We start from the raw sequence: 26,758 nt of genomic DNA, 5'->3' as shown, positions 1-26,758 counted from the left end.
AACTTCCTTCTTGTCTTCAATTTTGATGAGATTGACAAAACATAGTAGTCTCTAACTCTCAAATTGTGATTAGAAAAGAAACTTGACATGATAGTCCATAATGATTTGTTAGGACAACCACGAGGGATAAATTTGATCCTAATAAAACTGGAGCAAATTGATTTCTTTAAATCTCTGAGAAGTGCATTTTTATCTATCTTGAGGATCAAAACTCAAATTTCCCCCATTTATGAGTTCTTAAAGTTTGGGTAATCAAATCACCCAAGTTTTCCTCCCTTTAATATTCCTACCACCCAACTAAAACCCTTGACTTTTCCCGAATTGCCGAAAACCCCCACACACGCATCCTTCCTTGCCTCCACTTCCTGGCTTTCCCAATCAATCAGTCAAAAACACGTAAATCAAAAAAACCTATTCCTATTCTTCCCCCAACCCTCACGCCAACCAAAAAAAAGAAAGGCACAAAAAAGAAAGAAGTGAAACAAAAATAAAAACCAAAAGTCACCCAAAACTTATTTATTTAGGATTATTATTATATACGTTGTAAGTGTAAATATTTTTTTTGTTTTGCCCTGTCAAATAGTATAGATGTATAATATATTGACAAAGAAGTGAATTTAAAATTTAAATTATGATGTATTATTTATCAAAATTTATTCGTATCAAAAATAAAAAATATTATTTATACTCCATATTTTGTTATACCATATAATCTAACAAATGAAAATTATATAATAAAAATGATAGTGGGGGTATAACTAACAAAAAAGGAAGTGTAAATAACATTTTCTTGAAAAAATTTCTACCCTTAATCTCAGTTATTTAAAGTGTTCACACCATCAATATTTAAATACAAGATTGCAAGAATATACATATTTTATTTAAATTATATATTTTAAAATATCCAAAAATTTACACACTTCAAAATTTGTTTTACAATTTTCATAGTATATTACAAAATTACAGTAAAATTTTAGATAAATACCTAAAAAACTCATTTGCCAAACACGACCATTTTCCTGAAAAAAATCTCTATCCTTAACCTTATTTATTTAAATCATTCAAACCATCAATATTTAGATACAAGATTGCAAGAATATACTCCCATAATTCCAATTGTAAACCCAATCAAATTTCCTACCATAATTACAATTATAACCGTTGTCGCATCAATTAGTGACAAAATTAACAATTTCATTTCTTCCTACCTAGAATGATAGTATTACCAGTATTAAATATTACTAGTAATAATTAGGTTGAATTTCCTTTTTCGGTTATGAAATTTAAATGCATGGATACATAATTGGAAACTTGTAGGACTATATAGAAGTAGCAGAACAATAGCTAGTGAGTGATAATAGGAAGAAACCCTAGATGTAAATAATACACTACTATTATTTAGTTTAGAAACTGAAAAAAATAAAATAAAACAGAAAGATCGATGAAATTGAATGTCGCTCCTCGCGGCGGTGGATCTGAATTGGCTATTGCAATTCGTCGTCACCGTTTTTATTGTGGCCTTCGGATTGCTCCACCTTGTCAAAAACACGGCCTCCAAGTATTTCCTCGCCGAGGACAGCGACCCCGACAACGACGACGTTTCTGAGTGGTCCTCTGCTATTGCTTCAACGGCGGCGGAGAAGAACAGTAGGAACTGTAATAATAGTAGTAGTAATAATCATATGATGATGATGACGACGACGAGTAGGGCGACGGAGGAGGTGACACGTGGCACGGCGGCGCCGGCGTTGGAAGACGACGCCTGTGCCGTTTGCGGGAATCGTACTAAGAAGAAATGCTCAGGCTGTAAGATGGTTATGTACTGGTAAGCTCGTGAATTTTTTCTGTACTTTTCTTTTTTGATTTTTTACTTCCTTCTTTTTTTTTTCTTTTGTGCAAATGATTGAATTTTTTAGTGGGCAGTAAGATTGAAAAAAGATTGAATTTTTAAATTTTTTTCCCTTCTTCTTCAGCTGTAAGATGGTTATGTAATGCTGAGTTACTGTTTTAATTTTTCTTGCTTTTCTTTTTTTATTGATTTTTTTCCTTCATCTGTTATTTTCTTTTGTGAGAAATGATTGAATTTTGAATTTTTTCCCTTTTTCTCCATCTGTAAGATGGTTATGTGCTGTTCAGTTACTGTTCTTGCTTTTCTTTTCTTTTTTTAATTGATTTTTTTCCTTCTTCTGTTATTTTCTTTTGTGAGAAATGATTGAACTTTTGAGTGGGCAATAAGATTGAAGAAAGGATTGAATTTTGAATTTTTTCTCCTTTTTCTCCATCTGTAAGATGGTTATGTACTGTTCAGTTACTGTTCTTGAATTTTTCTTAGTTTTCCTTTTTGATTTTTTCTTCTTTTTTCATTTGCTAGCGTGAAAAAGATTGAATTTTTGAGTGGGCAATAAGATAGGAAAAGATTGAGTTTTCCCCCCTTTCTTCTCCAGCTGTAGGATGCTTACGTATTATTTTGATTTTTTTAAGCGAAGGTTTATAATGGTTCGTAGTTGAATGAAAGATAGTAGCCATAGTTTTTCCTAGTTTCTTTTATCTGTTGGTTAAAGTTTTTTTTTCTTTTTCATTTATCCCATTTGCATTTATTTTGTTACCGGAATTCATTCAATTTTTATTTTGTTATTTCTAGATGATTTATTTATTTATTTTCAAAGTTGGTTGGACTGTTCATGAATTTCAGATTTGGTTATTGTTGCTGCTTTCTTTTCTTTCTTAGTTGCTTTCTCATCTTTTCATATTTGTTTGTGAATGTTGTCTTGGAATTTAGCCAAGGGTTTAGTTTGGTGTAATGTAGATAGAGTTAATTTATTTGATTTCCTGTTAATTCACTTTGGTGATAATGTTGCGGCTAACATGTGTCATATGAATCTAATGTTTAGTCAAGTTTTTCTTTTTCAAAAGGGTATTTAGCTCAATGTCATTTAGGTTTCGATTAAGGTCAACGTGCTTAGAGAAGTACAAAGAAAGTGTGTAATACTTCCCCTGGGGCATGCTCTGTGTTGAGTTGGGATAAACACAGCCATACATCTCATAAGTTTTCTGCTGGAAGCTTTTGTGCGCAACCTAAAGCATGTGTTGCTTTTGTTTGCTCTGCGATACCAGTAAAACAGTATTATGGGCAGAGTAACTTACTTAAACCCCAATAACAATGGCTGTTTGTGTGTGGATTGATTTGATGACTTGTCTTGTTTTCTGCTCTGCCACATTCCTAATTTATATTGTTATGATGTGGTCTAGAAGATCCTCTTTCCTGTGAGTATTTTGTTTTCTGGGAGTCATAAATGTGCATCCTTATGTTTAAAAGTGGCAACTGTAAGGTCGTTACTTTTTGTATTTTTGGTTAGTATAATGGGCAGTCTAATAAGTGTGATCATCGATGAATTTGGAATTGAAAACACACATGACTTACAATAGAAACTGAAAAAGCGCACAGAAAAGGATTGTTCATGGTCTTGGATATGATGGTGGTAATGGATAAAGATCTAAGTCAGCATTCTAGATTTAAAAGCTGCCTATATTAGAAATAGTCTGGAAAGGTGAATGGTATCGACATACTTAAGAATATTGTTACAAGTACTTGAAGTCCAGTAATTGTCTGAATGTCAAATCTAAGGTCATCTCTCAAATGGTATGCATTTGTAGTAGATGTTGACTCTTAACATTTTTGCCTTTGCCCTGCTTCATCTTATCCCACGGTTAACTTTTAATTAAAATTTGCATCCTGACTGTATGCTGGGAAAGTAAAGCTAATGTGGAACAACTCTCTCACCTAATTTCTCACCATCTTTATACAGCCACACCCAAATTATATGATTCTTTGCTTTTTTTGTAATTTTTTTTATTTTTTATTTTTTCGGACACACCCAAAAAAATTTTGATGTGAAGGGTAAACGGAACTCTATTTGGACAAGTTTTCAGGTAAACTTATGTTTAACCACTTTGCTTTGTAATTAAATAATTATCTAAAAGTCACAGAAAAAGTACTTAAAATAAAGGTTGTGAAACTAAAGGTGTTACAAGTTCAACAATGCTGTCTCCCTAGTTCATTTTATCATGTCACCTTTAAAAAGACCAGGGCTTTCTACTGGAACAAAAAATTAAGCCCTTTACCGAGCTTTCTTACTATTAAAGTCCTACCCTTTTCAAACCTCACATTAGTTGCTCCAGTCTAAAGCCAATCAATTGTATTAAACCTAAACAGCTGTCTGGATGCTTTTCCTGGCAAGTGTTTCTTGCCTGTTTGGACATCAAGTTCCAACTGTATGGAAGTTCAATGAATGATATGTTTGTGGTATCATTTTCATTCTAGAGAACAGGGAACAAAATCTTTTAGACCTCTGTAATAGGCAATCCTGCAATTCTTTGTATCTGTGTAGTTGCATCTAACTTGCAAGAAATTGATAAAAAAACATAGTGAATAGTATGCAGAGGCTTTAGATCCTCTGGAGCATAAGAGAGAGGAGAAATGAAGATGCAGGGCTTTCATTTCTTCAAAACAAGGTTCTTAGCAAGTTTAATTCATTTGAGGTCTGCAGGCTTAGGGCTCTGTACTTTATCTATTAGTAACATTTTTGTGCATGGTAAAAATTTGGAGACCAGAATGACAGCATGTCTAGTATAAAGCAATTTCTACAGCTGGCCTCAGGCTTTGATAAAACAAGAAGATGGAGCAAAACTGCAGGGGCCTGCTAGTCAAGCCCATTTACTGTGTCACATTAAAGTTTAATTGGCTCCTGTTAAGTCTGATTAAGCATTCTGAAACTTTAATTTGAAAATTTGATTTTTAAGGAAATTATTGGTTTTCAAATACCTCCTGTTATTGAAGAAACCTTTTAAGTGTTGATAATCAATTTGCGCAAGCACAAAATGTATGGTTGCACTCATTAACCGTAGCAAAAAGCCTCTTATTTGATTGCTGATTTTGTAAAAGCTATTGGCACCTTCTCATTATTAGATGGCGCGTTTTGTTGCATATCTTGCTTCATTTTCTGAGATAGCTATGCCGTGTATGTGTCTGCTGATACAAAATTAATAGATTTCCAGACATCAAGTATCAGTTGCCACGTAGGAGACTATTGGATTTTCAATGTCTTATTATATTTGCTTTAGTTCACTGAAATTGGTTACTGGGGCACGCTTGTTGCATTTGCATGTTAGGAAATGCATGGGGATTTATAAATGTATTTCGTTCAAGTTCATCTTGACATAACAAAATTTTGCGTAGGTTTTACTCATTTGTGCAGTTATTAACGTAAGTTTGTTGTAGGTACTCATGAGTAATTGTAGATGACTTTCCTTTTCATCAGAGTTTAAATTTTGCAAGGAAAGCACACCAAACAATGTGTCTGTTTTGTTTTGTTATTGATATGACCCCCTGTTGTATGTCTGATTTAGCCCAACTGATGCAGAACAGAAAAGCTGATGCCAAAGATCTACTAGGCCATTAAATTAAACCTCTAAAGTCCAAGTTTGCAACCATGGCTCAAGCCCAGCATTGTCTACTTATTCATTTTTTCTACTTCAGTCTACACAAGCTGAGAAACTCACCTGTATGACGTGCTATAACTTAGTTGACTGACTTGGATGTTACATTCTGCAAATTTTAATATGTCATGGTAAAAAAGCTTCAACTGGTGGCCTTTATGGAGCAATGTTAATTATTGGCCACTACCAAGTATACCTCCATTGTACAAGGACGTGGAACGAACTGGAAGAAAGGAGTTTTTAAATTAAGATTTACTTTCTGACATGGTGTCAATCCGTTACTTCTTTTGAGTAAATTGTGGATTTTTTTTCTGGGTCTTATTCTTAAGAACCCTAGGTGAGACTGTAGATTCCCCTCTTATCTCTTCTCCATTACTTCATTAATCCTGAGATTCATATTTGACCCTTGCACCATAGAATGTAAAAGGGCTGCCGGAGTAGCAACTTCTATGGCGCTTCACTTATGAAATCTCATTGCGCCAGTGTCTAAATGCTGTTTCAGTTTGAAGCTAAAGTCTTTACCCTCTCATCCTATTTGTTTTTTTGTTGCCTTGTAGCAAGATCTCAAGTAGTCGATAGGATTTAGTCTAGTTGTAAGCTGAAATTGTATTGTCTGCATGCTCTTTTGTTTAATGCTTAGGTTATTATTCTTCCTGGAAAAGTGATTTTGATCATCGTCTGACCAAAATGGCTTTTGCGTATTCTTTAGTACCTTTTATGTGCCATGTACATGTGAAGCACCCAAATTAGATCCAGTAAAATCTTCCATCTACATTGTTGGTGCCCATTTTTCTGTTCTGCTTAGGAATGGCAATGGGGCAGGGTTACACTCCTCCATTTTGCTCCCCACCTAGAAAATTTAATGCCTGCCCCGTCACCTCTCCGGCCTACTTAACCCCCATCCCCAGCCCGCCACCATCTTGCATCTGCCAGAATCCACCTTTAAGTGTTCACTGTTGAGCTTCTTTATTTATTTATTGGAACTATGAAAAAGTTAAGCATAATAAACAAATAGAACATTAAGAAACTACCAGTCAAACTTTTACATAAAGTTGAAACTGTATAAAAATATTTCAAAATGTGGAAAAAAAAAACAGGAAGACTATATCAAAAGTTCAAAGTACTTAGATAAAATAGTTGTGAAACTTTATTAAATCAATCAAATATATAAAAAACACTTTATATATCAGTGTAACAAAGAAAACAAGATCCTTCATATACTGCATGTAGACACACACATATACATATACATACACACGTAAAATAAGTATTACTATTAAAATAATACACATTCATTACATAAATTTAAAACAGACACCTTATGTGGGGGATGAGATGGTGCTGGGGATTTTTGTGTCCCCATTCTGCCTGTGTACCCCCTTCACCCTGCCGCATGTAGACCCCAGAGAGGCGGTTGCTCGTTGGTGCCTGCCCCATTGCCATCCTTATTTGCACTGTTTGGTGGTTCATATGTGTGTTCATGCTTTTAATTAATTTGAATCTACTATTACCCATTTGTTTGATATTTTGCTTCAAAATTGCATGCCTTAGTTTTTTTTCATGCAACAGCAGATGTTTAAGTGTTCTTTTTTTTTTTTTTTTCAACTCTTTCTGATTTATAGAGCTTAATCTGTCATTTTATCTTCTGTCTTCTAGCTCTGAAGTTTGCCAAAGATCGCACTGGAGATCTGAGCACAAGTTAAAGTGCAAGGATTTCCAATTATCTGGCAGATCTCTGCTGGGAGGAAGAAGAGCTTCTTCCACTGTTTCATTGGTTAATCCTGGTGGATCCTCAAAAGTTCTCCACCAGACAAAAAAAGTGAGTCACTTTTGCTTAACATATCTTGCAATTTTATTAAGGGATTATTGCCTAATCATAACCTTGGTGTATCCATGTTGTCAGATACTTTTCCCTTATGAGGAATTTGTTGAACTCTTCAATTGGGACAAACCTGGCTTTCCTCCTTGTGGACTATTAAATTGTGGAAACAGGTATGACAACCTAAATTTCTCTCAGCTTAGGGATATTTCAAAACTCATTTTTGCTTTAACATTTTAAGAAAGGAAGTTTATCTTTGTTTTGTCCATTGTGCAGCTGCTTTGCAAATGTGGTTCTACAATGCCTTGCCTACACTAGGCCACTCGTTGCATTCTTGTTGAAAAAGGGCCACAGGAGAGAATGTAATTGCATGACTGTTACTGTTCCTCAATTTTTTCCTTGGATTGATTATTAAACTGTCCTTGTTTAATGTATACTTTCCTCCTTGTTCCTCAGGTAGGAGGAATGACTCGTGCTTTTTATGTGAATTTCAAACTCATGTTGAAAGAGCTAGTGAAAGTTTACATCCTTTTTCACCCATTAACATTCTTTCTCGACTACCAAATATTGGTGGTAATCTTGGCTATGGAAAACAAGAGGATGCTCATGAATTTATGAGGTATGTGTTATATGTACTTGAAAGCTCCCTATTCAAGTGAACTGCATATTTTTGACCTTTGATATTTGATATATTTGATAAAATTCAACTGTAATGCAGGTTTGCGATTGATACCATGCAATCAGTGTGCCTTGATGAGTTTGGTGGTGAAAGGGCTGTCCATCCTACCTCTCAGGAGACAACTCTTATCCAGCATATTTTTGGTGGTCACCTCCAATCACAGGTAGTTCCTTGGTAAAAGTTTTCAAAGTTCCTAGTGTATAGCTGTTTTTCAAGCTGTTTGCGTGCTTCATAACAAGAATAGAGCATAAAGGCGTGTAGACAAAACCTCACAATGACTAGGATTCATCATTAGTGGTTTCACATGCTAGAAAGGAAATCGTTCGCATAATGTACTCAAATTATAGCTAGGAAACTTGATGGGTTAGTTGAATTTGTTCTAGCTGGAAGATTTGCATGCTTGTACACCTTTGTTTGTCCATCATTGTGTTTTCACTTTCTGCATCTGTGTTTTTTGTATTCGTGGTTTCACTTCTCTTTTCCTTTTTCTTTTCTGATTTTCTGTTTTTGATCTTCTTTCTTTTGAAGGTGATTTGTACGAAATGCAACAATGTTTCAAATCAGTTTGAAAATATGTTGGATTTAACTGTTGAAATTCACGGGGATTCTGCATCTCTGGAAGAATGCTTGGACCAGTTCACTGCCAAAGAATGGCTCCATGGGGATAACATGTATAAATGTGATGGGTATGCATCTTCTGATATGACTCATGTTTCTTTCTTGGTTTACAATTTAAATTTGAAGTCTTTTAGCTTTGTACATTGTATACCATATTAATTACTCTTTTTGTTTACAGTTTTTTTGGTCTCCAATGCATCTTGTGATATGACTCATGTTTCTTTCTAGTTTACAACTTAAATTTGATGTCTTTTAGCTTCCTATGTTGTGTACCATATTAATTGCTCTTTTTGTTTATAGTTTTTTTGGGTCTTCATTCATATGGAAGATGGGTTTTATGTTGAAACTCATGATTTAACATTGTTTGCATTTTTGTAACTATTTAGGCTGAAGATTATGCTTGATGAGTTAGAATTCTGTTTGCAACTATTAGCCAATTGAAGTGTTGTATGTTGTGTAGCACTTTGTTTGGGATGTGTTTGGAGCTGGATGATGTTCTTCTTTTGCTTTTTCATGTTGTTTTAGCACAAAGAACTGTGTTAAAATTCTGTATTTGATTGAAAGGATCCAGAATCCATGACAAGGTTCAAATGGTTCCTTCCTTTTTTTTAATTACATAATTTGATGGTAGAGCAAAAGTTGAAAGTGAGAATAATAGTCTCAAACAATGTGTTTGGCTTAGAATGGAGAGTCTTTAAGGCATACTGCTGTTTGAAATGATCATTCTAGGCTATGGCATGCTCTTCTCTTCTTTATTTTTTAGTCTCAAAAATGATATTTTTTAGCATATCAATGTATGCAGAAGTTTAACAGCATCTTTATTTAGTCTAAGCAGGCTTACTTTCCTGGTTACCTTTGTGTTTCAAATGACTTTCGACCTCTTTTGCGTCCATTTACTGTGTCATGGTATTCACTCAATTGAATCTTGCGCACTTTTGACTTTTCCCTTTCTTTTCATTTATTATTTGTATGACAGTATGACGAAAACTCAAGCTTTTAGAGAACAGAACCTGTAAATGTTCAAGCTCTCAGTCTATCCTGAGTTCCAAATTCCAGGATATTTCTTGATTCATTATCTGGGCATCTCGAACCGGCTAAGCTGCTAAAGTCGCTAAATTTGTGATGAATCTCATTAGTAAAATAAGTCCTATAACAAGTCCATCTATTCCTAATCTCCAATCGAAACCAAAAACTTTATCCATTTATAATCCTCTACCAGTTGAATTAGTGGATCATCTGTTTGGAAATAGTCTCTAGTTACTGCATGTAAGAGACAAACAGGAAACTACTGTTTGCATGAGACTTTTACCAATTTATCTTCCCAAACTCTAGTTAATATTCTTTTTGCTTTTAATATTTGATAGAGGACAAAAAAATAAAGTTGCAACATGATATATGAGAGTTAACCCTACTGAAGTATCATTCTCTTATATCTTTGTGCTCGTACGTCTCACCTTAAATTCCTGGCTATGAAATTGACTAATTTGTTTCTAGCTGAGCAGATACCTGGTTTGATTGTCCATGCTCTTGCTGTTGTAGTTATCTCTGCTCACTGAAACATCTCTTGCAACGGACTTGAGCTTTTGTGCCAAGTCTTGCATTTTCATTTTCTACAGCATTTTCATTTTCTACATACAAGTGGTCCCACAACTAAAAGTCTTGTTAATAAAAAAGTAGCTTTTTCCCTTGTTTGGTTAGGTAGGTTATTAGTTTGATTTAGTCTGCATATTGTTCAAAGTTATGGGGTTTCTTGCCTCTATATGACTTAACAGATGGGGTGCTTTGTGCATGCAGATGCAATGACTATGTCATGGCGTGGAAGCGGCTAACAGTTCGGCATGCCCCAAATATACTTACAATTGCCTTAAAAAGGTTCCAGGTATGTTTTGTATCATCTTTTTTTACTTTCATAATTTGTTTCTAAATCCACAATATACTTGGGAAACCTTGGACAACTCTCTCAGCTGGGTGGAAATATCACTACTTCTATACCATGAGTGATGAGTTTGCATGTCCATTTTGGAAGAAAAATAAGTGACTTATCCCATTTGAGACATCATTTTGTTCATCATGTACTGAATATTGGTTGATTCTTATAACCTTTCAGAACTAAATAAATTTACTTGCTTGCAGCCCTTTGACTTTTGTGGACCCATTCTGATAACACTGATCTAAGACCTAGCTGAGCTCTCTCTCTCTCTCTCTCTTCCTCTCTCTGTCAACTTTGAAGGAGAGGTAAAAGGGAAATTGAAATGTGGGCAGCATAGAGACCTGGGCAACTGATATTGTTCTTTAGTATTTGTTTTTTTCTCATCACTTAAGTGACTGTTAAGTAATCCTTTGCAGACCTTTGTGAATTATTTATATTTAGCCAATCAGATATGCTAGTAGATATATAACACTTTTTCATAAAACAAGAAACAATTGATTACACGTCAAGCTTTCTCTTTCATGGTTTAAATTTGAGGTGTTGGTTCCCGAGCCACTCAAATATGAGCTTGATAGTTTCGCTTCTTGTGTGTTTGCTTTTTTTGTTACTTAAGAAATCACAATGCATTACATAATAATATTTATTTGTATGAAATAAACATTCATAATTTAAGGAGATGAGCAATAATGAATTACACCTCAAGCTTTGTCTTGTAAAGTATGTTGCTAAAACTTAAAGCTTGAATTGGTTCTTGAGCTGCTCAGACATGAGCTTCAGCTTAAGCTCAAGAAAAATTTGAGTCGTGCGAGTTCTTGTGAAGTTAGTAGTGACCAGATTTTGAGCTGCTTGCTTCCTTGGGAGCGCTGAGAATACCACTGGATGGCCAGAAGCTAAAGGAAGATTTTCTCTTGAAAACATGTTCACTGGCATGACACCTTTTAAACCAAATTTGAAATATCATGCTCATATGGTAGTGCTGTCTGAATTCTGATATGCTCTAGGGCTTGTCCCTTTCAATTTAGTAAACACAATGTTGGTTTAGTGCTGTCTCCTCTAAATCCTTGCCTTCTGCAGAGTGGCAGGTTTGGAAAGCTGAACAAGAGGGTTGCTTTCCCCGAAACCTTGGATCTTAGACCTTACATGAGTGAGACAGGAGGAAACAATGATATTTACAAACTATATGCAGTTATTGTTCATGTGGACATGCTTAATGCCTCTTTTTTTGGCCATTACATCTGCTACATCAAAGATTTTCGTGGAAAGTGGTACAGAATTGATGACTGTAAGGTAGAGATTTCTCTGTTTGGGCATGCATGCATTTTAATTTTGCTTATTGTGACTTACTATAAATGTGTTTTTAGTGTTTAATTGCTTTCTTGATTGCAGAACCTTATTGTAATGTATGTTTTCTTTATATCTTAACCAAGGGTTTCATGCTACCTTCTTTGTGCCTCTTTTTTGTGAAACTAATCATGTAATTTACATCTAGTGACCAATTACTGTTTTTTCCTGATTTGTCTAGTCTGATATCATATATGAGATATGCATTCAGTGGAAAGTGCTCCCTTGATTTCATGCGTATAACTTACTGTGCATCAATTTTCTGGTACATACAAATTTTTTATTAAATTAACTAATCCAACTTCCTTTTCAGGTTGTCAGGGTTGATTTGGATGAAGTGCTTTCTCAAGGAGCTTATATGCTATTGTATAGCAGGTATTTCTCTCACTTAAATTCTCTTAGGTGCAAACTTTACTGCTAGAGTTGCCAATTGCAACATATGATGTCATCTCAAAACAAATGCATTTAGGCTTCACCATATTTCAGTCATGTCAGAAATAGGTTATATTTGATTGATCGCATATTCATGATTGATTTAGTTATTCAGCTTGTACGATCAGTTTTAACTTATTTGTTTTTTATTACTTGGTATCATACTTTGATTGAAATTTAAGCAATTATAATGGTGATGGCAGTTGCAATTGGGCTAAGTTGCGTCAGTATGTGGTTTGAATTATATGGTTTTACCTGTTTGACTTGGAGAAATTAATCCAACAAGACATGGAGATGAAGAAACATCAGCTCCTCTTTTATTGTAAAAATAGATTTAAGAATGATTAATTGTATAACAACAGTTTTTCCAATGTCCAAGGAAGAAAGTATTAGCAAGTTTATTGTAGGATGTCTAGTATTCTTAAATATTATTGCAGAGGCAACTATAAGATGTTTATTCAAACTTCTCCAGTAGATCTGACTTCCTTTCAAGAGAATTTACTGTAAGCTTTAACCGTGTAGAACTTTTATGGTTGCAGAGTCATAACCATATTGGTGCATTTAGCAGGCTGTAACATCATACGTCCGTACAGAATCCTGTTTTTTGACAGACATGTATTTTAGATGCACATCTACAGTAACACCTCCAAAAAGAGAATACAGGAAAACAACCCAAAATGCAGCAACACCACAGCCTCTTCCCCTTTCACACCCCCTGGCAGCCACCATCTACCTTTCTCCATTACCTCCCTCCCTCCATTCCTCCCCCCCACCACCTACATTTTTCCCCTTGCTCTTGTCACCCCTCCTCCTCCCTCCCCATCACCACCCTTCCTCTTTCCTCTCCTCCCTCCCCTCTCTTCTCTCACCCACTCTTCCTCTTTCTCTCCCCTCACCCCACGCCTCCCCCTCCCCTCCAGATCTGATCGTGCACAAGGGGACTGGGGGAGGGGGAAAACAGAGGGCAAAGAGGTGGTGGTGGAGGTAAAAGATTTTAAAGCTGTCCTTGGAAAAAAGTTTCCCACTGATAATCTTCTCTCTGTCATCAGTGTCCTTACTTAAGTGAATTTCCGATATTTTCTATTGCTCTATTAATCAGACAAACAATCTGCAAAGTATGCTTACATTTTGATAATTTTTTTCCTTTTAAAAACAAAATCTTTGCTCCTTTTGATAGTATAAGCTGTGGAAACATAAGATCAGGAGTTGGGGTGTTGTGAAAGAGTCAAAAGTGATGTTGTAGATGAATTAGCTTGAAGAGCAGATGCATTTTCTGGCCTTCTGCTACTTTTGGAGTAAAATTGCCAAAGCGACTTGCAGCATACAGCTGCCAATATTGTTGTGCAGTGTAATATATTCTTACACAATTAACATGGTAGGTATAAGACCCTTGTCATCCTATGAGGAAGAAGTAAAATGGCACGTGTACTTTTTCTAGTGATGGAGGTGTATCTCTGTGACTCTTAGAACAACTGAACTGAAATATTTGCTTGTGGGTAAATGCTGATCTTTCATCTAGGGCCAGAATAATTTGGTTCAAATGGTGTCCTACCTTTTATTTGGTCCGCGAGGTCCTCTATATCTTTTAAAGCCAAGTGATTCTGAAACACCTGCTGTTCAGTATGTACCAAAAATTTTTGTTGTATCATATAAAGTAAATATTTTAAGTGGTTTTGCTTTTAACAGGATCTGTGCAAGATCATCAAGCTTATATCCAGTTGAACCTCTAAAGGAGGAGAAGAGCAAAAATGCAGAATTAGATAAAGTAGAGCCTTCTGCAGAACACCCAGTTGAATGCTTATCTCGTAATGGGTCAACTGATAAGTGTGTTGATTCTGTTGTATTGCCATCTGAAGCAAATACAAAGTCTGAGATTGCCAGCTTGGGAGAAGGCGTCTCTTCTACAAGTAATTCTGATGTTGCAAATGAGCATTTAGAGATGATGGTAGATTTGGAGGGAAATTCTTCTGTTTCAGTGGAGGGTGAACTTTGTCAGATTTCAGGTTCGGCTGCAGCTGGGGAAGAAGCTGCTCATCTTGGTCATGCTCATGGTATTGTCTCACAGAATAATGCCTCAAAGATTGCATATAACAGTTCAGCTGATGTTTCCCAAATGAAACCATCATCTAATTTGTTCAATATTAAGGATGAAAGTACATGCTCTGGAAGAACTCCTGAAGAACTTTTTCCGGGACATTCATCACAGCAAGATATTGTGGTGGCCACTGAAAATCATGCTTATGAAAGAGAAGGAATGCTCCCTGATGTTGCTGCTGTGAAGCCAAGCACCAGTGAGGTCCTTGAAACAAAAATTGCTAATCCTAGGCATAAGGCTGTAAAAGTTGTGGATGGCATGTTGTCTTCTAATGGTGTTAAAGATGCAGAAAGAAAAGCAGATGGAAAGCGCTGTAGAGCAAAGGTAAAGCCACTTTTCCCTCCTGGTTTTCTTGAGAAACGCTCGCAGAATAAGTTTATCAAGCGAGGGGATAAAGTATCAATGGAAGTAGATGACCACATATCCAGTTGCAACACCACCTATCAAATAAATGGAATTGCGAAACCTGATCTTTCTTGTCAAACTGAAGATGGAACTGTAAATGGAGATGATGCTCATTCTGGCTGCTATAGTAAAGTATCTGCTTGCATTTCAGTAGAAAAAGTTGGCATGCCTGATGAAGACACTCCGATGGTCATTAGTGAATCCGCTGAAGCTTCACACATGGGTGATGACAATTTGGAGATTCCTATTAGTTGAGAGCCTCCTATCAACAACACTAATGGCATTGTGCTTCTGGCAGATCGAACTAGCTATAGGTCTTATCGCTAGGTGAAACCTGAATGGCAGAGAGTGGAAGAGCTTTTGCTAAAATTGCTGGAAGAAAAGATGTCATTTTGGTCAAGATGCTTTTGCTCAAGTTCTTTTGGAATATTGGATCATGTTCGGATCAGAACATACACTGTTGCGAAAGATTTGAAGTTTATGACCATATCAGTCTGCTGGAAATCTTGTTTCTTGAGATGTTGACATCAAATTGGTAGCTATGCCCTAGTTGGAACAGGTCCTCACCTGACTTTCGGATGTACACTTATTTTAGGAGTTAAACGGATTAATATTCTTTAAATGTTCATATATCATTCAATGATCCCATCACCACAAATGGATTTGTTGGGAACTTGACCAGGGTTTCAGTATTTTGTCGAAATCTTGGATGCGATGTACCTTTTAAGCAGAAACTCAATGCTAGAAATGGAACCCATGCCAGGTTCGGTGGCAATATTTACATAGGCACGCTATGTTATCTTTTCTCCTTTGAGGCCTCAACCCTTAAGTTAATGGTTCATCTGCGTCCGTCTATGCCTGTGCTTCGGGATTCTGATGACTTTGGCGATTTTTATTTCGAAAACAGCTTTTTTGTTAAACGCTTTAATCTGCCTGGAATGGTTGCTGATAGTTTTGGGTCCTCCTGCAAATATTACAAGCTATTCCATAACGGTCTGCCTTTTTTCCATTTTGTTTTTTGGGTGCACAAAAGAACATGTGTCCGAGAAGCAAGTCGAGGATGCATGCTCAAAACCCAAGTCCGCTAAAATCTTATTTCTGAACCAAGTCCACAGACCAAGCCATGGGTCCAAGTAAATGTATAATGAAGTCCACGGGACTAGGTCCATGAACGAGTCCAAGCGACTATATCTGCAGAACCATGTATGCAAGCGATTGGGCCGAAGTCCAATCTGACGGGTTAAGCCAGTGCGCCGGTTTTACAGGCTTACTTGAGACCAAGAGAGGCAAAGTTTGTGCACTAAAAATTCTTTAGACATATGGATTATTAAATTAATTTAAAAGGTTAATCGCAAAAGCTCCCTTTAAGTTTAATCAGTTTTGCACTTTACCCCTTAATGTTAATTTTTTTTTTATTTCTTCTAAATGTTAGTCAACTCTAACATTATGTAACGAAAATATCAAAAAGACATTTATACCCCAAAGGTTAATTCCAATAAACCTCTTTAAGGTATAGTATGTTTTGCATTTTATCCTCTAATCATTTTTTTTGTTAATTTGTTTGTTTGTCTCTAAAACCACTCAAGACAGATAATATTTAAAAATACCAGTATCCGGAAACTTTGATCGGTGCTATTTGAAATAGTACAAAAGAAATATAGCTCAGCATGGGATGTACCTTCGGACAACTGGTTACGGCATTGGCTGTTCGAAGTAAATGGAAGGAACATCACTCTTATGATCGAATTGAGTCTTGGATGCAAAAGCCACTCATCGGCTGTTTGAAAAATTCTAGACCAAGTTTGGAGCTCTCTGTTCTCCTGTCAGATGCACTCTCGGATGAAGAAGTATTTCTGGCGGTTGTTCCAACATCTAATCAAGAATCCTTCTCAGCATTGATAGGATGTGTGCATCGGACGCTGCTTAATCAATCCAATGTCTAACATCTTTGATGGCTAGTTTTTTCAACATTTAATGTTTGACCATTAGGGGTATGTTGGACCAGATTTTGGGGTCCTATAAATATCTTAAAGCCTGATCTTGTTTAGAGGTTTGACCTACACAGACTATAAGTTTTATAAGAGTAATTTTGAGAGAAATACTCGTGTGTGATGTACTTGTACTCTTTGTGAAACTAAAAAGTGTAAGTATTTCATTAGTTGCGTGGGCGTTCAATTGTAGTTTCGAGAGGGTTAATTAGGAAAAGTTGTAAAACTCTTTTAACTCAACTAGAGTAGGAAAAATTAGTGTAAACATAGACCGAGTCCTACTTCGTACAAGTTGGTTTGTTTCAGCAATATTGGAAGAAGTACATAATTGATTGAATTCCAAGCTTGGAGAAGCTTGGGAATGGATGTTGGCACCAAGGAGGGTTGTGCCCTAACCACTATACATTAGTTTGTCTATCTTTGTTTATTTGCTTTTCATTTCATTTAATTATCTTGTGTGGTTTAATTGCTCCATTATTACTTGCTTTTTCTTGGCTAATGTTGACCTTGGTTGATCAGTCCTTGATTTTGATGATTAACAAACCAAAATGTAGATTTGGACTAATGTTTTTATGTGAGAAATTTGTTAGAACAGGTCATTGATCTAAAAGAGAATCGAAAAGATTTGAATCAAAGAGAAGTTAAGAATTTTGAAGGTTTGGACGCTCGATAGAGGATCGGACGTCCGACAAACGACGATACTCTTCGGACGCTTGGATCGGACGCTCATTCATTGCTTCGGCCGTCCGACACAAAAAGAATGAAAGTTGAACATTCTGACTTCTATCGGACGCAGGGTTCGGACGCAGAACAAATGGTTCGGACGTCCGATAGGTGGTTCGGATGCATGGTTCGGATGCAGAGCAAATGGTTCGGACAGCATTTAATATTTGACCGTTGGAGAGCCTTTTGGAGCCATTTCTCACCTTCTATAAATACCCCAAAGCACAAGAAGACACAGACTTTTTGCCAACACTATATACAAGCTTACAAGTGAGATCTTTGAGTAGAAATATTCTTTGTTGGTTGTATAAGGGGTTGGGAAAGTTGGGTTGTGAGGTTGCTCAAGTGAAGGTTACTCTCTAGGAGGAGTAAAACCTTGGTGAAGGTGAACCTATCACTTAGAGTGGTAAAACCTTCATAAAGGTTGCCTCACTTGTATAAAGTAGTTCTTAATTGAGTGGGTAAGCTTTCAATTGTAGCTAGTTGAGGGTTTACTTGGAAAGTAGTAAAATTCCTTTGCTCAACCAAAGTATGTTTGGGGTGAGGAAGGAGTGAGCCTTCACTGTAGACACCAAATTTTTGAATAATTTGTATGTGGCATCTATTTCATGATTTTGTGTGTTTTAGATTGTTTGCATCCTAGTTCGTTATTGTTTGTTTCTCATTTTTAGTGGTATTTTATTTTAGTTCATTTTTGGCCCTTTTAGTTGATCTATTTCATTTGTCATTTATTCTTGTTTGTTTTTTTAGTTTTATTTACTTTTAGTCTTAGTTTTTAAATTTTAAGTTAGCATAGAGTTGCTGGAGAGAAAAAGCAAAAACATTCGAAAAATAGGTTTTTAGTTTTCTTGGAAAAAAACAATGGAAAAGAAAGGAAAAAAAGAAAATTTGTTCACAAAAATATGTTTATTTCTTTACATTCAACCTTTTTGCACTTCAGTTATTTTTATTAAGTTATTTTGAAAAAAGAGAAAAAGAAAAAAGGAAAAATGAAGAAAAATTGAAAAATGGACATTTTTGTTGTTTTTATTTATTTAGTTTGTTTTTTTTATTATTTATTTGTTTTCATTCTTATTATTATTACATGGTTTTTGTCATTTTGTTATTATTATTATTTATATTATGTATTTATTAAGTTTAAAAAAAAAAAACAAAACAAAAACAAAACAAAACAAAAACAAAACAAAAACAAAAAAAAAAAAAAAAAAACGCGCAGCATGAAGGCTGCGTTTTTGCCGCAGCTTGCAAGTGAACTTTGGGGAGCTCCTTAGCTGCAAATTTCAGAGGAAGTGGCTGAGGTTTTTAGGGTTGAGTGCTTGATATAAATAGAAGGGATTGGCAGCCGCAAACAAGAGAGTTTAGGAGAGAGGGGGGGAGATGGAGAGAGGCATTGAGTGAGGGCTGGAGATCGGAAAAACAGAAAAGAAAAACAGAGAGGAGGGCAGCGGGGGATTGAACAAGAGAAAATCTGAGCAAGAGAGGGAGAACAGGGCGAAGGGCTGTAAGGAAAAGCTAAGAAGAAAAATAAAAGAGCAACGCCAAGAGCTGGCCAAAGAGAGATAGCGGCGGAGGTGTTGGACAGAAACTGAAACGAATAGGAGGAAGGCGAGGAAGCTACAGGGAAGATTTTTGGAAGAAATGACAGCTACGGTTGAGTGAAAATTCTGAAGGTTTCTGATGGCTGGGGCTTGTTGAGAGGGAGGAAGGGAGAAATCTGCTCCAAAAGACGTCAAAGGTAATTCCTTTTTGTTTTTTTACTTCTCTCACAAACCAGACTTTCATTGAATCGGCCTGAAATTTCTGCTACGTTTTGTTTATGAACATACGTTGTTGTTTTGCTGCCTTAGTAGTCCGATGGATTGGGTGTTGTGTTAAAAATCCGTTGTTAATCTTGATTTGAGAAACGAAATCTGATGGTTAATGTTTGATGAACTCTTTTTTATTTTGCTCCAAGTTGTTGGGTTGGTCTGTTATGCCGTCGGTTTGATGGAAAGTTCAGAAATTTGTAACTATGAGATGAACATGTCTGGGCAAGCTTTTCCCCCCAGTTCAGATGTCTTTTCTTTTGTGTGTTTCAACCATGTCTTGATAATAAACTTGGAGGTGAATCCTTGTTGCTTTGCTGTTAAAATTTGTTGCTGCCGCATGAGTTTGCTAAGTGTTAAGGCATCAGATAAGTTTCAGAAATCTGCTAAAGTTGAATGATTTCCTCCGGTTTCTCATATGTTAATGCCTAAGGCTTCATGGTAAAAATGGAAAGCATGTGTGGTGAACTTGTTATTTCATTCTAAGTTGTCGCTGATTGAGTCAATAGTAATGTTTGGGTTAGCCAAGAATTGCAGCAGAAAGTTGCGGCAGCATTGTAACTATGAATTGCAGAATATCTTGCCGAAGTTAGCATGCTTGATATGATCGGATCTCCTTGATTTCCTTGCTTATGATCTTCTTGTAATGACTCAGCTCTGTCTTTGATACCTCAAATTTCTTTTGTGGTGCATGAAATAGTCACTCTCATGCTTGCTAGCACCATTCTCTTGCCCAAATGCTGTTCAGTTTTTGCATGCGTGTTGTCTGACCATTGATGTCTAAATTTACAAGTTTCATGGTGCAAAGTAGGAAGATTGCATGATAGCTGTGTTTGGATTGTGTGCTGTTTTAATGTCAAGTTGAAAAGCTGGATGATGGATCGGCACTTGAGGCTAAAGCCTACAACTAAGAAATGAAGATTGTGGCTGGGCTCTTTGAATTGCAGAGAGACCTGCTGCATCTTTTTCTTTTTCCTTCTTTTGCTGTTTAATTTTTACCCTTGAGGGTCAGCTTCAATTCTTGTTTCATTGCATGTTTAGTCAATGATTGATAGTAGAAATCCTGGCATTTGATGAACATATTTGCATGATGAAATGGAAGGAAATTCACGGCAGAAATGGTGTAGAAAAATGGATCTTCTACGTATGCATGCATGAGAACCAAAAGAAAATTGCATTTTAAACCCTCAAGATCCCCCTTATTCCACTAGGACCCAATCAATTGAATAATCTCCTCAATTTAGTCCTTGGTAGTTTTAATTTTGAAACTTCATTGCTTGCTTTGCTTCAAATTAACTACCATGCTTTGTCAATTGCACTTAAGCCATGACTTTGGGGGCTTTATGACCGAACGAGCTCTTGTTTGCCTATTTTCTTTAATCTCTTCAAATAAATTGGTACCTTGACCATTTCTTTTATTTTGGAGGATAAATAAGTGATTTCACTCCATTTAGAGCTTCATTTCAAGGGCGGTATATTTTCTTTTATCCCTTTTTGTGCCTCTCCTATGTGAACCAACGTGCTACGTGAGAAACACATGTCTACTTTGCTTTCTTAGCCTTTCCTTAATTTCTTTTATGTATGTCATTTACTTTTTGCTTTCATTAAGTTATTCTTTTTAATGGGGTATGTGTACACCTCTTGGCTTGTAATAGATAGGGCTCGTAGAGCATCTGGTCCATTTCCCCTTCCCCTTGGTTGCTTGCTTTTGTTGTTACATGTTAAATTGCTTTAGTAGGCTCTTGCATCTAGTCGAGCATGCTAAGTGCTACGTGCTACGTGTTTACGAGCGTTTTGGCATGTCTACTTGCTTTCATAACCATGAATGAATGGAATGGATGAATGTACGTCACCACACTAGTCCAACGCTAGTTGTGGCTTCTTTTATCGTTTCCACTAGTCCAACGCTAGTCGGAATTCATAGGATGGGCTAGTCCAATGCTAGACCCAATAGGTTTTTTTTCCTTTTTCATTAAGTGCATGATCACCACATATCACGCATTTTTCCTTAGTTTATCATTTGGTATGTTCCTCAAACCCCTTCCCCTTCACTTTAGGACTTGCATCTCATGCTAGTTAGGGTTCATTTGCGTGAAAATCCCCTTCCGATAAGGGAAACGAGCGAGTGTGGCTACTTGATAGCCTTAGCACGCTAGTTTCGCCTTCTAATCCGAGGGAAAATCAAAGTCGAAGAATTAGGCGTCATCCCCGTACCCGACTTGTTGCATTCCCCTAGGGTCATACTTTCATTTTTATCACTTCCATACTCTTTTAACCACATTTTTTCACATTTCTCAAAACCATACTTTCTCACTACATTTTTCCTATCACGCGCTCATTTTCACCTCACAAATGGAATTCCACTTTACCTTATATATCCATTATTCTATTTTCACACACTTGCACACAAACACTTGGATTTTTCATACAATTTCACACATGCACCTTTTCATACACTTGCACACAAACACTTGGATTTTTTATACAATTTCACACGTTCACCTTTTTATACACTTGCACACTTGCACTTTAGCCATCATTTGCATTAATCGACCTCTATAAGGTTTTCCTTTATTGGCCGCCACAATTCATGTGGTTGGGACCAAAAACCTTACAAGAGACATTTTAGAATTTAGGTTTGCATTTTTTCCTTCTTTTTGCATTCATGTAGTGCATCCAAATGTAATAAATTCTTTGGTTAAAACAAGAAAATCTTTGATTAAATCATGCAACTAGCCTTGGCTAGGTCAAAGGGGTGCCTTGGATTTTATCCTTGCCTTCCCCTTTGTCAAATGTGACTCCCGAACCTTTTTCATTGGTTTACGTAGATTAGGAGTCGTTTAAAAAGGGTTTCTCACTACTTTTCCCTATTTTTCTTTAAAAATACATTTTTTAGGTGACTTGGTACACCTTAACTCATTACCAAGTGGCGACTCCCATTTTTTCAAAAACCCTTTTTAAACTATAACTTTGGGTCAAATCGTCGCATTTTCAAACCCCCATTTAGACCCATTTTTCTTTTAAATCACAATTCATTTTCCAATCACAAATTAAATCAAAAATACATTTTTTTAACATTTATTTATTTTTTCAAAAAAAAAATGGGGCGCGACAGTTGGCGACTCCACTGGGGACATTCGAGAGTCCGAGCAAATTTGATTTAATCAACCTTTTTCTTCTTTTAACCTTTTCATATATCACATTTGGGTGTTTTAGGGTTGCATTTTTTTCTTTTTAGGATTTTGCCTCACTCGCATCTCAAACTACCCCCTCGCTCACGAATGAATGATTGGTTGATTGGATGTATGTTTACTTGCTTATCTCGCGCTTGCATTGCATTTGGGGGGGTGTGTGCCACCTTTAGAGCCTCGCGTGGTTCTCAACCCCTTCCCTCAAAATAGGGAACACTTCATACGTGCACGTTTACTTATTGTTATCCCTTTTTATTTTATTTTTCGTGGGCGTTTCCCACACCGCCTTGTAGGATTAGGATCGATCGCCTTGGGTAGGCGGCTGGTGTGCGCTGCGCCCATAGCGCTACCTAAGGGATCACTCGAGCCACCGATCGAAGGCCTTGGGAGTGATGACCCTTGGTCTTTAGGTCTGAAGGCTTGGGGACCTTTTTAACCTTATCGAGTCTAGTTGCATTAGCGAGCCCCCAGCCTCATGCATCCATGTTAGAATTTTCCTAGGTTAGAGTCAGCCTCACCCTCTTTTAAGCACATTAGGCACGAGGGAAGGGGTTCCACCCCTTTTATTGCTTTCATTGTATTTCTTTTCTTAATTGCTCCCAATGTGTTATGTGTACTATCAATTGCACTAACCATTCTTTTTATTTTCTTGGCTTGCATTCATGTGCCTTAGCAATAAGAGGCCTCTTTGGCACTCTTTTAGCGACTTACCCACTAGATAGCTCACATGTTTAAATTTCAGCTATTACACTTAATTTTCAATAAATACATTTCATTTTTTTTAGACCTTTTCCCCCCGATACATTATTTATGTCCTTTAGGCCGTATTTGTCACATATTTACATCGCTTTAATAAACTGGCATCATGCATTAAACCCTAGAAAGGGAATGCCACTCAGGGGATCCCGTGTTAGGAATAAACCGCCTTGTGTCTCGGATACTTAATCCAAAGAGACTTGCACGTTTACATTTTGTATCATCCAAAGGGGTAGTGCACGAGGTAAGGTAGGATCCGATTGTCTTCATAAGAGTGATTTTTTGGAATATGAGCGTCTAATAATCACTTTTTGGCCATTTTATCAAAATTGGTAAAATTCCCTTGCGTAAAAGGACATTAATTTGAAAAAAATTCACAAATGATTCCTCCTGTTGAGACGATGAATAAATTGAGGCCAAATCGTGATTTTAGAAGGCTCATAAACTAATTTTCTGAAACCACCAATGGCCAACCGATTCAATCGATTCATTTTGTCAATTCATAATCAATCTTGAATAAACCATCTTTTGACCAATTTACCCTTTTTAGGGTCATTCGGTTGACTTTTGAATAAACTATCAGTTTCATTCAATTCATTGGACCAATTTACCCTTTTAGGGTGATTGGGTCGGTTTTTGCATAAATCATCAAATCATTTGACCAAATTACCCTTTTTAGGGTCATTTGACCAATTTACCCTTTTTAGGGTCGTTTGACCAATTTACCCTTTTTAGGGTCATCCGGTCGATTTTGAATAAATCGTCAATTCATTTGACTAATTTACCCTTTTTGGGTGATTTGATCGATTTTTGAATAAATCATCAATTTCAATCAATTCATTTGACTAATTTACCCTTTTTGGGTGATCCGATCGATTTTTGAATAAATCTTCATTTCATTTGGCTGATTCACCCATTTTTAGGGCAATCTGGTCGTTCTTTGAATAAATCACCAATTTCATTCAATTCATTTGATTAGTTAGGGCAATTTTGTAGATTTTCGATAAATCATCAATTTCGTCCGATTCATTTGACCAGTTTACCCTTTTAGGGCGATCCGGTTTGTTTTGAATAAAATTCTCAATTTCAATCGATCAAATTCCTTTTTAAGGATGATTTGGTCAATTTTGAGTAAGTTTTTAATTTCATTTAATTCATTTGACCCGTTTCCCTTTTAGGGTAATCCGGTCGATTTTTAAATAAATGGTCAATTTCGTTCAACCCATTTGACCAATCAGGGTTTCAATGTCAATTTCAAATTGGGAAATTTAGTCGATTTTTGAGAAAACCATCCATTGCATCCAGCCATTTGATCAGTTGGGATCTTGACCCGTGCTTCACTGAAAAATTTGGTCAACGAATTCCAATCTCTTCGATAGGAAGTTCGTCAAGGTCAAACCCGTGCGTTTTTGCAAATTCTTGCATCGATCAAAAGTGATCAATCCCTTCGGACGATGTCCTCATTTTGACAAACGTCTCTTCTCATTCCAATTGACCAAATTTTTCAAAATTATTTTTCACTCCATAAGCTGATTGGATCCATCAGGTATTGTATAGTGCCTACCCTAGAGGATTGCATTTTCATGTTAGGCCTACCCTTGGCACAAAAAGGGTTCCCCCATAAGACATGCATACCGGTTTTGCAGTTTTGCCTACTAACTCTGGGTATTTTTCTTTTGTTTTTCCCCTCCCCTGCATTCATAAAAATGTTTCAATAAGACGAAAATATTCTTCTATATCTAATGATAATTTTAATCCAATAAAGTTTGAAGATTACAAGTGTTATTTGATTCTTGGGCAGATCCTACAATGAAAACATAAAAGATCTATCTGGAAGCTCTACGCTAAAGCATCTGAGAGATTTTGTAATTATTTCTAAAGGAAAATTTTGTATATTTGATTTGTTAATACATTTTGTTCCAAAGAGAAAAGGAGACAAAAGTGTATATTTTGAGCTCTTTACAAGTTTCTCTTCTCATCTGTATCATAATTGAACGAGAAATTTTGTTTCAAATTTTTTCAACAATAAAATTTTTGGACAATTATTGTTTTGTGTATATTCATGTACATTTCATTCTTTGCTCATTGGAGATTTCATGATGAATTTTAAGAAAATAAGACCAAATTAAGATTTTTTCAACCTCCAGCCTGAAAATTCACAAGTGTATGCTTTCTAAAATCCTCGCGTACACTAGATTGGGGATCTGAGTTACACAATAAACGTGCTCAAAAAATAAGAGTAGTCACTCAAAAGACCCAATGAGATACCTTTTCTCCTTCACTGTACAATTCATATTTTTGTCACTTCTATTGACCCCAAAATAAAATCAGTCACATTGATTGATAAAATTGCAAATTGGGGCAACCTTTGCTTGGAAAAATGTCCATGGTGTCTAATTGGATTCAATTCACATCTAAGTGAAAGCAAAATGTGCATTGTTCTTGTTTGTTTTGAAAATTTAGAATGATACTTCAAGCGTTCATTTCTCTATCCATACAGATTTTATCAGTTGCTCTCCCCTTTGAGCCTTTGAAAGAATAAATTCGTTTCAAATAAGAGCCTTAATGATCACTACCTTACATTGGAAAGTTTTCAAATGGATTTTCAATAAGATTCGCTACTTTGGTTGTCATGGAGCGTAAGAATGATACTTTGGCCATCGTTTCTACAACCCAAACACAATTTACCCCTTGCATCCTCATTTGAGCTAAAAATTGGTGGTTCTTTTCGAGTGCACATATGATCGCACCCCACATTGGGGAAGGAGATTGGGGAATTAAAAAAAAAAGAGAGGAAAAAAAGGAAAAGAGGAAAGGGAACCGCGAATTGGGGAAATTTGATTCCATTTGGGTTCCAATTTTTGGAAAAAAGGAAGAGTTTTGTCCACGTGGATCGCCTATGTCTCACAAATATGGATGAACAAGGGTCTTCCTCAGTCAGTAATTCAGATACATGCAAAAAAAAAAAATTTTCGCATTAACGAAAGTTTCCTTTCAGAGTTATTGTAAGGAACGGAATACAAGTCAGGCCATCTTCTTTTCCAATCGGACATTCTATCCCTAGTTTTCCCTTTTGAGCCTTCAGAATAAAATATTTCATTTGGCAACCCCTGAGAATCGCAAACCCCACACTGGGACAAGTTTTAGTTGAAAAGGAAAATTTCAAGAAGTGAAAAAGTGAAAAGTCACAAAATCAAAAGACAAAAGAAGAAAAGAGAACCTCAGTTCAAAAGTAAACTGGGGCAAATTTTGTGAAAGTTCAAAAGAATGGCAGAAAGCCGAAAAATCAAAAGAATAAAGAAAATGAAAGAGAAAAAGCCTCAATTGAGCATAAACTGGGGCAAATTTTGATTTAACCCTAAAATAGGGTTGACACAACAATGCGATCTCAGATTCTTCAAACCATTCTTAAAATCTGCCTTCAACCCTTAACTTTTCTAAACACCCCACCTGACCCCATTACAAAAGCCGAAAGTCCTG

General features: G+C 36.2%; 1 protein-coding gene across 3 annotated transcripts; it reads left to right on the top strand.

The window, feature by feature from the left end:
- Nucleotides 1-1,312: 1,312 nt before the first annotated feature.
- On the top strand, nt 1,313-15,604 carry LOC113706959 (ubiquitin carboxyl-terminal hydrolase 18). 3 transcript variants are annotated; one of them, XM_027229057.2, is made up of 11 exons: nt 1,314-1,825; nt 7,153-7,315; nt 7,400-7,488; nt 7,592-7,677; nt 7,772-7,934; nt 8,034-8,157; nt 8,523-8,680; nt 10,407-10,491; nt 11,617-11,829; nt 12,197-12,258; nt 14,002-15,604. In XM_027229057.2, the coding sequence occupies exons 1-11, from the start codon at nt 1,452-1,454 to the stop codon at nt 15,068-15,070; spliced, it is 2,586 nt and encodes an 861-aa protein (XP_027084858.1). In that variant the 5' UTR covers nt 1,314-1,451; the 3' UTR covers nt 15,071-15,604. The 3 variants fall into 3 exon arrangements, with proteins under 3 accessions (XP_071919108.1, XP_027084858.1, XP_071919109.1); XM_072063008.1 differs by lacking the exon at nt 1,314-1,825 and adding an exon at nt 2,289-2,303; XM_072063007.1 differs by lacking the exon at nt 11,617-11,829 and having other exon boundaries at nt 1,313-1,825.
- The last annotated feature ends 11,154 nt before the right edge of the window (nt 15,605-26,758 follow it).

This window comes from Coffea arabica, chromosome 8c (genome assembly GCF_036785885.1).
Source record: "Coffea arabica cultivar ET-39 chromosome 8c, Coffea Arabica ET-39 HiFi, whole genome shotgun sequence".
In the NCBI taxonomy this organism is placed as follows: Eukaryota; Viridiplantae; Streptophyta; class Magnoliopsida; order Gentianales; family Rubiaceae; genus Coffea; species Coffea arabica.
Note: the sequence above shows the minus strand (reverse complement) of the source record. Positions and strands in the feature narration are given on the sequence as shown.

Excerpts from the sequence above, each read along its gene's own strand:
- LOC113706959 (XM_027229057.2), top strand. The coding sequence starts at position 1,452 with ATGTCGCTCCTCGCGGCGGTGGATCTGAATTGGCTATTGCAATTCGTC. Across the intron at positions 7,935-8,033 it reads GATGCTCATGAATTTATGAG|GTTTGCGATTGATACCATGC; the intron begins GTATGTGTTATA and ends ACTGTAATGCAG. Across the intron at positions 11,830-12,196 it reads ACAGAATTGATGACTGTAAG|GTTGTCAGGGTTGATTTGGA; the intron begins GTAGAGATTTCT and ends CTTCCTTTTCAG.